The sequence below is a fragment of the Macrotis lagotis genome, chromosome 1 (assembly GCF_037893015.1).
Source record: "Macrotis lagotis isolate mMagLag1 chromosome 1, bilby.v1.9.chrom.fasta, whole genome shotgun sequence".
In the NCBI taxonomy this organism is placed as follows: Eukaryota; Metazoa; Chordata; class Mammalia; order Peramelemorphia; family Peramelidae; genus Macrotis; species Macrotis lagotis.
This window is the reverse complement of record NC_133658.1, coordinates 741,040,348-741,053,414: the sequence shown is the minus strand read 5'-3', so window position 1 is coordinate 741,053,414 and position 13,067 is coordinate 741,040,348. Positions and strand designations below refer to the sequence as shown.

Sequence of the window (13,067 nt, the reverse complement as noted above, 5' to 3'; positions counted from 1 at the left end):
GTATTTCTTCCCAACTGGGCATTTTTTAGGGGCTGATCCCCAAGCCTGTAATGCTCTCCCTACTCAGCTCTACCTCCTAATATTCCCTAGCTTCCTCTGAGTCTCAGCTAAAATCCCACCCCCTACCAAAAGCCTTTTCTGGTCCTCTTCAATGCTAGCATCTTCCCTGAGATTACCTCCAATTTATCCTGTATCTATCTAGTATAGACATAATTGTCTTTTCTAGTCAATTGTCAGCTCTTGTCTTCTGGTTGTTTTTCTTGGTACTCTTAGTACTTCACTTAGTGCCTGACAGATGGTAATAAATATTTGCTGACTGATCGACTTGCTAACTTCCTAATTCCACTTCTGTTCATACAAATCTTCCCAGGTTTCTCTGAAACCATTCTTTTGCTTTTTTGTTATGATCCAGTGATATTCTATTCTCTTTTTGTTCAGATGCTGCCCAATTAATGGAACCCCCCCCCTTATTTTCTGTTCTTTGTCACTTAAAGGGACTGGTATAAATATTTTTGCAATTTTCCTTTCTTTTTAGACTCTTTGCTACCCTTATCTCCAGTTCTTCCTTTCGTACTTTAGTATTGTGCGTGTGTGTGTGTGTGTGTGTGTGTGTGTGTATATGTGTGTGTGTATAGCTAGATGAAATCTGTCTTCCTCTTCTTAAGGGATAGAGGTTCAACTGAGTCATTACAATCAGAATCCCTAAAGCATGAGCCTAAGAAACTACCCAAAGTGATTTGAGGTATAATTTCATTGAGAGCTCTAAGTACTTGAGTTCTTTCACATATTTCAAATAAAAATCAAAATTGATGGAATATAGAAGAAATGGGAATTCAGCTGACTGAAATTAATTTAAGAAAATAGTTATTGCTCATAAGATGTTATTTTATGTTAACACACGTTTTTAACGAATAAAAATTTACTAATTTTCATTTCAAATATGGTAAATAACAAGATATAACCCACTTAAATAAAAGTTCTTTGTGGTTCTCAATAGTTTCTAAGAGTATAAAAAGGTCCAGAGACTAAATGGTTCGAGAACCATTACTTTAAATGTAACCTAAACTGGTCTTGGACAGAGGGCATAGGAAAACTGCTATTTTGGACATCTCTCTCCATTAGGAATATCTTGTAATTAGATGGATCTTACATTGATTTTTTTCTTGGACAAAGGGAAATCTGAATGTTGTCTAATTGGAATGAATGAGTTTAATCCCAAGAAAAATTAAGAAAATATACTTCAGATTCAGTTGAAGCTTATTTTATTGAATTGTTTTTTAAATCTTTATTGGATGGGAATTCTTGCTAGATAGAAGAAAAGGGGATATCCTATTTGGAAATGAAGATGATTTAAAAACAATTATCTCAAAAAAAGTTTTTTTTAATAAAATGGAAAAGTAGCATTAAAAATGGCAAAAAAAATTATGGCCAATATCACCTTAAAAATGGCAAAAAAGTTGTTAGAAACAAACTCAAGAGAGTAAAAAGTTTGGTATAAGACCCAAATAAGTAATATTATCCCCAGAAAGATAACACTGGCAGGAATGTACAAATTAAAAAGAGAACATATGTTGGTATTCTTGTAATACTATTTCTATCATCAATGACAGTGGAACCACTACTACATTGCACTCTAATACCTGAGTTCTCAATACTATATAAGGAAGTAGTACTGGAATGTAAGAAGATCAAGTAAAGGAGACTGGATCAAAGAGGCCCAGATCCAATTTTTGGTGAACATGATACAATCTTGAAAGCACTGAGATATAATTTACAAGTTATTTACAAGATATTAAAAGAGGAAGAAATCAACGACAGTAAAACTGTCTTTCACAAAGTAAACAAGATCGAAGCAACTATCAACCTTTAAAATTACTTCTCAAATTCAGAAAAATCTCACAATTTTAGTCTACATGATAAAGTGAAAAGTACAAAGAATATGAGATCTCATTGTATTTATTATTTTCTGATTACAAAAAAAAGGCAAACACAACCTTTAAAGGCCCTCTCCAACAAGGAATTTCTTCTGAATGTTTTAAGATCACACAAGCTCTGATTTGTTAAATGCAAACACAGATAACTGTTCAACAACCTTCTGATTATTAATGTAAAGTGAAGCTTAAAATAGTTTGCTTGCTAATGGTGTTTGCCACTATCATGAAGGATGTTCTGTGTAGGTTCCATGTGGAAGCTGCTGGTATGCCTTAGGTTTAGGTACTCCAGATGTTCCTCGTTTAGGATAACATCATGCTGATTGCATTAAGTCCCAATTTATTAAAGAGCCTCCTCAATGAGATCTAAGACTACTCAAACAAGAGTACAGGAAACACAAAAGGCATCAAAAAGTTCTATTGTCCAGATTATGATATGCAGTTCATAGGCCAGTCTGTAGGTGGTCAATGAGTTGGGCTCAGAATTGAAAAGTTGCAAGAGAGCAAGCTGCATTGCACTTCAAAAATTCCAGTTCTTAATGGTATCAAGCTGCTCCTTGACACAAAATCCCAGCTTTCAAAAACTAATATTTTCAAGGTGATGCTGTTTGGTATGGCTGTGAAAACTGGAATACCACAATCTCCGGCAAATCAAAACTGCAGGTTAACTAAAAGGCAATAAAGAGTTGCACTGTGGACACAAGTAGGCCAAAGCACATTTTGAACAATGACCTACCTGCTTGTAAGAAGAGGTGAAAAGATATCATCCAGGAAATACCTGATTAAAAAAGGAAGTGGGTCAGTCATACCACATGAGATAAAAGATGAATACCCTGGGGCATTGTGCTGATACCTATAAAGTTTTATGTCTGGGTTCTTAAACCTGTTTTGGGGTTATAGACCCCTTTCGGCAGTAAGGTGAAAGCTAAGGAATCTATCTTAGAAGAGTATTTTTAAATATAAAAATAGAGTACATAAGAGTTATACAAGAAACCAAATAAATCATAGATCAGAAGGTGCGGAAGGGTTCTATATACAGGAAATAAGGGAATACCCATACAGATGAGTTTCCTTTTAGATACTGAAGTTATTTTTAAATTGTGTTGCTTTATAGAGCTGTGGGGAAACAAGTTTACACTAAAAGAGGCAAATAAAGCAAAGAAATATTAAAGTGATCAACTCTTGCCCTCAAGGAGTTTACAATCTATAAGGAAGACACATTCAGAAATAACTATAAGGCAAATTAGAAAGTACAATGATGAGGTACAAACAAAATGTTGAGAGATTTGAAAAAGGATTGGACACTTTTGACAGTTTTTTTACACATTTGTTTCTCCACCCCTTCTCTAATGATATTATAACCATGAACTGAGAAACCTGTTGTTTTTCCTTTGCATTCTCAGCATCTGGCATGCTGACCGGACCCAAGTAAGAAACTACTGTTTTTTAATTGTCTCCTACTCTCATACCTTTTCCACAAGGAGAAAAGAAAACACTCCCAATTGAAATTAAAATATGAAATATTATCTCCACCCTCTCCCACATCCCTTTTCTTTCTTAACTGATAGATTTGTCTCCTCCTCTCCTAAGGGGAGTAAAGCCTCAGTTTCTGTAACGGGACCAATTTCTCTACTTCAACTCTTTACACTCCCCTTCCCCAAATCTTCCCCAATCTAAGCCTAGTTTTTATGATAGACAGAAATAAATACAGATGATCAGAAGACAGATTGAGAAAGAGACAGAGTTACAAAGACAGCTAGAGAGTATGGAGAGATAGAAATAGAAATAATAGAGCTATAGCTCCAAAGAGTTTCAGAGATAGAAAGGAGTAGATGTATAGTCAGGGAGATGGAATAGCTAGCGCATTTATTAGACACTTACTTTGGGCTGCTACTTTTTTTGTTTTGTTTTTGCAAGACAATGGGGTGAAGTGGCTTGCCCAAGGCCACACAGCTAGGCCATTATTAAGCGTCTGAAGGCGGATTTGAACTTAGGTACTCCTGACTCCAGGACTGGTACTCTATCCACTGCACCATCTAGCCGCCCCACCAGCAACGTTATTACATTTATGCGCCACCATTTGTTTAGAATAGAATCTACTTTGGGTTTTTTTGGTTTTGTACGGCAAAAACTAAGTCATTATTAAGTGTCTGAGGCCACATTTGAACTCAGGTCCTCCTGACTCCAGGGTCACCCGGCTGCCTAGACTAAAGGGGTGGATGGAAAAGGGGCTCTGGGGATTGAAGACCCTGACCCTCACCTGAATGAGCGGGCAGGCCCCCAGCGGCTGGGGGGTGGGGAGGAGCGGGGAGCCGGGTCCCTCAGAAGTCGTCGTCGTCGCAGATGTCCAGGTAGACATCGAAGGCTTCCCGGTTACAGTTGCCGTCGGGGGTGAAGACGTACTTGTGGAAGGTGCCGTCCACGCAGATGGCGATGACGGAATTGACGTTCTTGGAGGTGTTGCGGCCGAAAGCGCAGATGCAGGCCGACTCGGCGGGCACCGTGAAGCTGGCCAGGCTCCACTGCGAGTCCACGTACTGGCCGATCATGGGGCCCACCTTGCCCACTCGCGCCAGGGCGGATCTCCGGTTGAGCCTGGTGTCCTTGAGGGCGAAGACGTGGACGGTGCCCTTGTCGCTGGAGGCGCAGAGGAAGGAGGAGTCGTGGCTGAAGTTGATGCAGTAGAGCGTGGCCGGGTCGGTGCCGCGCCTCAGCTCCACCAGCTTCTCCTTGGTCTGCGTGTCGAAGAGGCGGATGAGGGTGCCCTTCTGCGACGCGGAGGCCACCACGGTGCCGGGCTGGTTGAGGGACACGCAGGCCACCTCGCTCTGGTGCGCGTTGATGGTGAAGGGCGCCGACGACGTGCCGGGCTTGGTGCCGGCCAGGTCCACCAGCTGCAGGCTGCCGCACTTGTGGCCCGGGAACACCAGCAGCTGCTTCTCCAGGCTGGGGCACAGGTCGCAGAGGCCCTTGGGGTTGTCGCGCGTGTCGAACTCGAAGAGCTTCTGCGGCTCGTTGGGGAAGGAGTAGACGTAGATGCGGTTCCGCAGCACGATGACGATCTTGTCGTGCCGCATGCGCACGGCCAGGGCGGGCTTGGTGAAGGTGAACTCCAGCACCAGCTTGTCCTGGCTGTCCCGGCCCTCGCGGGCGTCGTCCCACACCAGCACCGAGATCTCCGAGAACTTGGGGCTGCCGCCGCCGCCCACCAGGGCCAGCAGGTTGGAGCGGTGCAGCATCTCCACCAGGGCCACGCTGCCCACCTGCTCGTGGTCCAGGTGGCCCTTCTCCATCAGGGGCTCCACGTTGTAGATGCGCACGCCCGTCTCCATGGCGCAACAGAAGCAGCTCTGGTCCTGGTTGAAGCGCAGGCTGGTCATCCCGCGGAGCTGCGGCTTCTGAGCCATGGCGAAGTTCCGGCAACAAGACGCGGGGAGGAGCCGCGCCGGCCGAGACCCGCCTCCGCGAGGCCCGCCTCCGGCCAGGCCCGGCGCGCGCGGCCACTGAGAGCGCGCGGCCCCGCCCCTCCGGCCGGTCCGCCTCCCGGCCGCCCCGGATGCCCGCTCCCGCGAGCTTGCAGTTCCGCCTCCCCGGGTTCCGCCCGGGACTTAGAGGCTGCGACACCTCTAGGGCACTCCTGCCCCTGACTCGGATTCCAAGCCCCCCGATGGCGCCCTCAGTTTTCTTACCTATAAAATAGGGATTAAAGAGAATAAGAGGGGGCGGCTAGGTGGATAGAACACCGGCCCCGGAGTCAGGAATTCAAATCCGACCTCACACACTTAATGATCACCCAGCTGTGTGGCCTTTTGCCTTGCGAAAACCAAAAATAAATAAAAAATAAAAAAAGAATAAAAGTAATAAGAAAAAAGGGTAAAAAGGGGATATCAGTTCTAGCTGCCTAACAAGACTGCCAACACTTAAAGTGATAAAATAGGCTTAAAAAAAAGCATCCTGGGAGGTGGAAACCATGGAGTCTGGAGAAAAGAAGACCTGAATTCGGCCTCATTTACTACTCACTTAATCTGTCTGCCCCTAAGTAATAATGGTGAAAGCGCTCTGCAAATCTAAAAATGCTGTATGAATGTTAGCTAACCGCAAACGGTGCTTAAATTAACTTATTTTTGCTAGGGAAACACCAATTCTAACAGTAATAGCTAATATTTGCATAGCGGCCAGGCACGGTGCTGAGCACTTATCAGTTATATCTTTTCCTTCTCTACAACAACCCTGGAAGGGTTACTCTTGGAGAAGCTAAGGCAGGCAGGATAAGTGATTAGCTAATAAGTGTGTGTCTGAGGTTGAATTTGACCTCTAACCTGACTAATCTGACTCCACGTACAGGGATTTAGGCAGTTTAATTTTGTATATGTTGGGGGAGGGAAAGGGAAAAATGAGGATATTTTTATGGTGCTTGTGGAAAAAATCGTTTGGAAGCAGAGTGAGTTGTGAGGCGATTCTACTTATTTAAATATACAATAGGAATTCCCCACATTCCACTAATTGCCTAAAGGCAATCGGGTAATCTCATCAATTTGATTCAGAATTTTCCAAACATCTTCACAAATTAAATAATTCTCTTAATAGGTCCTTTGGCCTTTATATTCCTAGGTGGGAAACACCTAGTTGGCCACTCGGAACTTACAGATAAACAAATGTTAACTTTCAGTTACTTCAAATCTCCTGTAGTAGTTTTTGCACTTTCCTTCTGATCCACTTTTGCTTTTTTTGATCTTAGGGCACTAAGGGACCTCGCATTATTTCATTAGTGTCTTTCAAGATTTCTTTGTATTCCTAACAATGCCTGCTAGTCTGAATTACATCAGTATACCTTTCACCGAAATATCAATCTTTAACCATTCCCATATTTTCGGACATTTATTTATTTTTAATATTGTGTATGGACATGAATCTTTGTTTCTTTGTTTTGGTTTTAGTTCTCTATATAGTTATTTTTTTTAATTTTATTTGAGTTTTGAGTTTTACAATTTTTCTCCCACTTACTTCCCTCCCCCCACCCCGCCCCGGACATTTATTTTGCTTCCTGTTTTGTGTTTTGTTTTTGTAATCCGCTGTGAGCCGTACAATTCCTGGGACCAGTGGGACTTTGGGGGGAGCTTCATAATAAAGGTCACATTTTCGGGGTTCCTTTCAAAACAGCTTCGCTCAACCACAAGCGGCCCCACGCACCCGCGCAGGCGTGTTTTCCACCTTCCTTTGAGGACGCGCCTCCAAGGGTTCTTTCAAAACAAACTCAGTTAAGCAGCGCGCGGTCCCCCTTCTTTGAGCCCCGCCTCTTCCCCTAAAACCCCTCCCCCAGCCCGCCACACCTCCTCGCAAGGCTCCGCCCACCCTCTCCCTCGGCTTGCCGCCCCTGCCCATCACAGTGTGGTGCCCGCCCTCCCTCCCTGCTTCCTTCCTGCCTAGCGCGCGGCTCTAGCGCCGGTCCCTCCCGCCTCAGGCCCCGCCTCCCGCCTCAGGCCCCGCCCCCTCCCGGCGCGGAGCACTCTGGGAGCGGCTTCCTTGGCGTCCTCCGTTGGCAACCACACCGAGCTGGGCCGGGGGCCGCGCCTCCTCCCGCCCGCGTCCGCGCCACTTCCCGGGAAAGCCGCCGCTCCCGCCCGCTTTCCCTGCGGGGACTTCTGCCCCTTCCCCGGGAGGTAGGAGGGGAGCATTTGGGGGGCGGGGAGGGGGATGCTCCAGGCCGCGGGACGGCGAGGGCGTCCCATCCCCCACCCCACCCCGTGCTTGCCAAGCACCTTCCCTTGTGCTTTCTCATGTGACCCTCCCCATCCTGTGCTGCAGGTTATCATTCCCATTTCACAGATGAGAAGACTGAGGCTTGGGGAGAGGGGGACCAGCCCGTCCCTTATCCCATGGCCTGCGATAAGATTTGAGGTCCAGAGCTGACTCCCTTGGGCCCCTCAGCTCCAGAGGGATGGATCAGACCCCCTGCACCTAGTGCCTCCACTTCAGGGTCCTGTCGAACGGGATTTTATGCCCCTTCCCTTGTCGTTTCGGTGCCCTAGTTTGTGGGTCCCTCAGATTCGAAATGTTTATCATCAGTGACAACTTTTAAATAGCTGATTCCTGCAGTCGGAAAAGCCTAACCTCTGAATCCTAACTGATCCCTTCTGTTTCAAGGCCTGTTGTGCCAGGTCTAGCCGGTCTTCATTCAAGTTCCTATATATTCAGAAAAGTTTAAACCAGATAAAACTCATGTTTTGCAGGAAAATTTTCACAGTTCATAATTATTTTCATCTTCAGTTGGGATGTAAGTTTTGTTGAGTTCTGAAAAGTGTCTATCTGATGAAAGGTATGGACAGGGGTGAACTATTAAATAATTATCTGTATTAAGTACATTTCATAATTTGTGTGTGTGTGTGCACGTGAGTATGTTAGAGGGAATTTTAAATCATAGCTAATCCCTCAATGATGGATTATTCCTCTCTGAAGGATGCACAGAAGAGCATAAACAAATCAAGTTGCATAAAACTATATAAAAGAAAGGGGCAGCTAGGTGGCGTAGTGGATAAAGCACTGGCCCTGGAGTTAAGAGTACCTGGGTTCAAATCCGGTCTCAGACACTTAATAATTACCTAGCTGTCTGGCCTTGGGCAAGCCACTTAACCCTGTTTGCCTGGCAAAAACCTAAACAAACAAAAAAAAAGAGTGGCTACGTGGTGCATTGGGGATAGAGCACTGGCCCTGGAGTCAGGAGTACCTGAGTTCAAATCCAGCCTCAGACACTTAATAATTACCTAGCTATGTGGCGTTGGGCAAGCCACTTAACCCTATTTGCCTTGCAAAAAACCTAAAAAACAAAAAATAAATTACAAATAAATTTTGAAAAAGAGTTCACCAATAACAAAATGGCAAAGACAAAAGCTGAGAATAAGTCAAATTTGAAAAAGCTGTAAGAAGACAAGCACATTAATAGGTGGAATTGTGAAGTCCACCATTCTGGATTTCAATTCCAAATTATACAAGAAAAAGAATGAAAATCACCATATTCTTTGACTGGTTGGTGTGACTTCTGGTCATGTATCCCAAGACAGGCAAAATTAAAGCAGACAGCTACTATATTTCCAAGTAATATTCTTTGTAGCAGGGAGAAACAGAAAGCAAAGTGGGTGCCCATTACCTGATGAAAGACTAAATAAATTATGGTACATTATCATAATTGGATATTATCATGCAATAAGAAATGAAGATTGAGAAATTCAAAGAAACAAGGGAAGATTAGTTTGAACATATGCAGAATGAAATAAGGAAAATCAAGACCTATACAGGCACAGTTACTTGAACAGTATAAATGAAAAGATTACAAAAGGGAACTCTATAAAGACAGAGGTACTAGATACCAGATGAAATATAACTTCTTCCTCACACCAGGTAAGTAGAATACTACCAAAATAAAATAGTGTCCAGACTGCTATTTGTTTTTTCGTTGTTAGTTTTTCTTAAGTTTCTTAAGTTCATTTGAGAAGGGGGTTGAGAATGGGTTGTGACCTATGCAGAAAGAGTTAATATTCATACTGATAAACATGTAATAATCCCTTACAGCTCTGAAATTTCATAATTTTTTCCCTTTCTTGGTATTTATTTTGTATTTTACACTAAAGTATTTCCAAGCTATTCCTGAACCTATAGCTAAAATGATTACAACCTAGTTTAAAGGTTTTTCTAAGGCTGTTAGAGCTCTCAAGTTCTATGAATCAATGAGTTTGTAGGTAAACAAAAACTCTAATATAACAGGAAGTTTGTTCCTACCATATTATCTGCCTCTTGGTAATTTACTTTCATAGTCAGAATATAAGGGAACATACAGAACCAAAAATATACAATGCTTAAGCATTTTCAAAACGTTCTATTGATAGATACTATAAATATACATATATATGTATATGTATATACTATCTATAGATATAGAATCAGAGCTCTGGATCTAAAAGGGACCATAGATAGCTATCTAGTCTGGGTCTTTCATTTTACAAATTAGGAAACAAGCCCAGGGAGGTTAATTGACTTAGATAAGCTCACTATAATAGTAAATCAAAAGTAGGTTTTTGAACCTAGTTTCTTTGACTCCAGTTAGTAGATTTGGTACCTCCCTATCATGATAGCCCTTATGTCCACTTGCTTCTCCAGCCCACATTTCCATTCATTTAAGTCAAAAAGTTAAACAAAACCAATTCATAACTACCTCCACTCTTACCTTCTCAAAGGACAGAATTGAACGTACTTTTTTTGATGATATGAAAAAATGTAGAATTCCCAAGAAAAATAATCATAATTAAATATAAGCAAACTGACAAAATCATGGAAGCTTTGGTTTTGGAATTGTTTTGAAACCTTTGTTTATGCTTAAGAACAAATTAATCATATCAAATTTTTCACAGGTACAAATGATGCAAAATGTACACCTGGCTCCAGAGACAGATGAAGATGATCTTTATTCCGGTTACAATGATTATAATCCAACTTATGATACTGAGGTAAAATCTTTACTACTGCATATTTTCTGTTTAATGGTGGCATGCTCTTTTTGTTGTTTTCATCGTTCTGTACTTTCTTCACTTATTTCAAATGTACTGGTGTGGAAATCATGGCAGATCTTTCTGTAAAACTTTATTAGTGGGGCGGCTAGGTGGTGCATTGAGGGGTGGCTAGGTGGCACAGTGGATAAAGCACCAGCCCTGGAGTCAGGAGTACCTGGGTTCAAATCCAGTCTCAGACACTTAATAATTACCTAGATGTGTGGCCTTGGGCAAGCCACTTAACCCCATTTGCCTTGCAAAAAGCTAAAAAAAAAACCAAAAAACTTGATTAGTATTCCATCTTCATTTCTCTTATGGTACTTACTCCACTTGGGTTAGTTATTTTTGTAGTGATCTTTTTTTTATCTTCTTTTCCTGCTTTCGCCACAGTAGAGAGAATACAGTCTCTTGCTCTTGTTAGTGCTTAGTAAATGTTGAATGGGTGGTGAATTCATTAATTTTACTCACCTTAATTTTTTGGTAAGAATGTCTGTTAGAAGGTGAGGTTAATTATACAAAGGAAAAAAAAACTCTTCCATCCTCCAGTCACCTGTTAGATATCTCAAACTGAATATTCCATTGACATATTAAACTCAACAAATTCAAAAGTGACCTCTTTGTCTTTCTCCCAAACTTTTTCCTCTTCCCTCTTCCTAATTTCCCTATCACTGTGGAGGGTACTACCATTTTTCCAATTCCCAGGCTAACAACCTAGGTATTATCTTTGATTCTTAAATCTCTCTCACCTCTTGTCCAATGAATTATCAAGTTCAGTAAGTTCTACATTCATGTATAGCTCTTTATCTCCTCTGACATTGCATCTACCATGATGTGGGCCCTCATTCTAACATAACTGCACTATTAAAATAGACTTTTGATTGGTCACCCAGCCTCAAGTCTCTCTCTACTCCACCTATTACACTGATTGTCCTAAAATACATCCTGACCATACTACCCTCCCTACTCTCCTCCTATTCAGTAATCTCTAGTGGCTCCCTGTTACTTTCAGGATCAAATATAAAATCTTATAGTTGGATTTTAATTGACTCCTTCCTGCCTTTCCAGTCTTCTTATTCCATACTCATCTCCATATTCTCTACAATCAGTGACAGTGGCCTCCTTGCATACAGCAACTTCTCTACTCCATGCTTTTTCATTAACTGTCCTCACACTGGACTTAGGCTCCCTCCTCATCTCTACTTCTCAGTTTCCTTGACTTCCTTCAAATCTCAGTTAAAATCCCACCTTCTGCAAGAAGGCTCTCTTGAACCCTCTTAATGTTTGTAGTATTTCCTTTCTGTTTATTATCTCCAATTTATCCTGTATGTGTGGTTGTGTGTGTGTGTGTGTGTGTGTGTGTGTGTGTGTGTATGTATATATCTTGTTTATGCATAGCTGTTTACATATTTCTACCATTAACCTGCACTCCTTGAGAGTAGAGGAGTTTTTGTTGTTACTGTTTTTTTGGTTGCTTTTCTTTGTATTCTCAGCACAGCAAAGTGTGGGCACCTGATAAATACTAGTTAACTAACTGACTGAAAAAGAAAAAAATAAATTGTCCATCAATTTAGCAAATGTCTGCTTTGTACAAACATCCTGATTATTGTGGCCAGAATGACACAGACCCTGCCCTCAAGGGGTCTAATGTGGAGAGAGGTCAAACAGCTGGTACAGTGGACTGTGATAATTGCATAAGAGACATGCTATGAAAATTTTTTAAAGTATGATGTCACTTTTATTTGGAGTGAGGGCCTTGGAGGAAGAGGTCCATCCCCCCAGTGGGGATGGTAAGAGCTAAGGTATAGATACAGAAGAGGGTAGAATGAAAATGAAAGTCAAAGAATCATTGAATTTGACTGTAATGTAGAATAAATTAAGGAGAGTATTGAAATTTAGCTAGAAATTAATTTATGGAGGGTCTTGAATTCCAGGATTAGAAAGTTTTCTTTAGTTGTTATTGGGGAGCCATTGAATATTCTATTATGTTATTTAATAATATGAAATATTATATATATTTTATGTATATTGTATATGATTTTGTCATTTTGATTATATTTAATTATGAATATTTTTCTAGGGAATTTTGCATTTTTTCATATTATATTTTATGTTCCATGAATATTCCATTATGTTCTTGCCAAGAGAGGGGCAAGGTATTTTACTAAATTTTACTATAATTCATTGACTTCATCTCAGTAACTTAAATAATGGGATGGGGGCAGGGGCATAATGGAATGACGGCAATTTAAGAAATTTAAGATACAAATTTAAGAAATTATGTTTAGGTTTGATTGGAGAGGAAAAGGACAGAAAAGGAATATTCTTAAGAAAAGACTTAATTTAGGTGAGAAAAGATGAAGTGAAGTCAAAGAGCATTTATTAAGTGCTTACTATGTGGGGCGGCTAGGTGGCATAGTGGATAAAGCACCGGCCCTGGAGTCAGGAGTACCTGGGTTCAAATGTGGTTTCAGACACTTAATAATTACCTAGCTGTGTGGCCTTGGGCAAGCCACTTAACCCAGTTTGCCTTGCAAAAAAAAAAACACCTAAAGTGCTTACTATGTGACAGGCACTATGAAAAACACTGAGGATACAG

General features: G+C 41.7%; 2 protein-coding genes across 6 annotated transcripts in view; one reads left to right on the top strand and one right to left on the bottom strand.

The window, feature by feature from the left end:
* Positions 1-1,940: 1,940 nt before the first annotated feature.
* On the bottom strand, positions 1,941-5,423 carry WDR45 (WD repeat domain 45). Of its 2 annotated transcripts, none has more exons than XM_074216244.1 (2): positions 4,192-5,423; positions 1,941-2,709 (listed from the first exon to the last, which is right to left on the bottom strand). In XM_074216244.1, the coding sequence occupies exon 1, from the start codon at positions 5,336-5,338 to the stop codon at positions 4,253-4,255; it is 1,086 nt and encodes a 361-aa protein (XP_074072345.1). In that variant the 5' UTR covers positions 5,339-5,423; the 3' UTR covers positions 1,941-2,709; positions 4,192-4,252. The 2 variants fall into 2 exon arrangements, with proteins under 2 accessions (XP_074072345.1, XP_074072346.1); XM_074216245.1 differs by having other exon boundaries at positions 1,941-2,599.
* A 2,003-nt stretch (positions 5,424-7,426) lies between these two features.
* The window catches only part of IFT88 (intraflagellar transport 88), a 126,458-nt gene continuing 120,817 nt past the window's right edge, over positions 7,427-13,067 (top strand). For 2 of the 4 annotated variants that reach the window (XM_074216243.1, XM_074216242.1), the window contains exons 1-2: positions 7,427-7,591; positions 10,334-10,429. In XM_074216243.1, the coding sequence (XP_074072344.1) occupies positions 10,340-10,429 (90 nt within the window). In that variant the 5' untranslated portion in view covers positions 7,427-7,591; positions 10,334-10,339. The remainder of the gene's footprint in view (positions 7,592-10,333; positions 10,430-13,067) is intronic. The other 2 variants (XM_074216241.1, XM_074216240.1) reach the window with 1 other exon arrangement.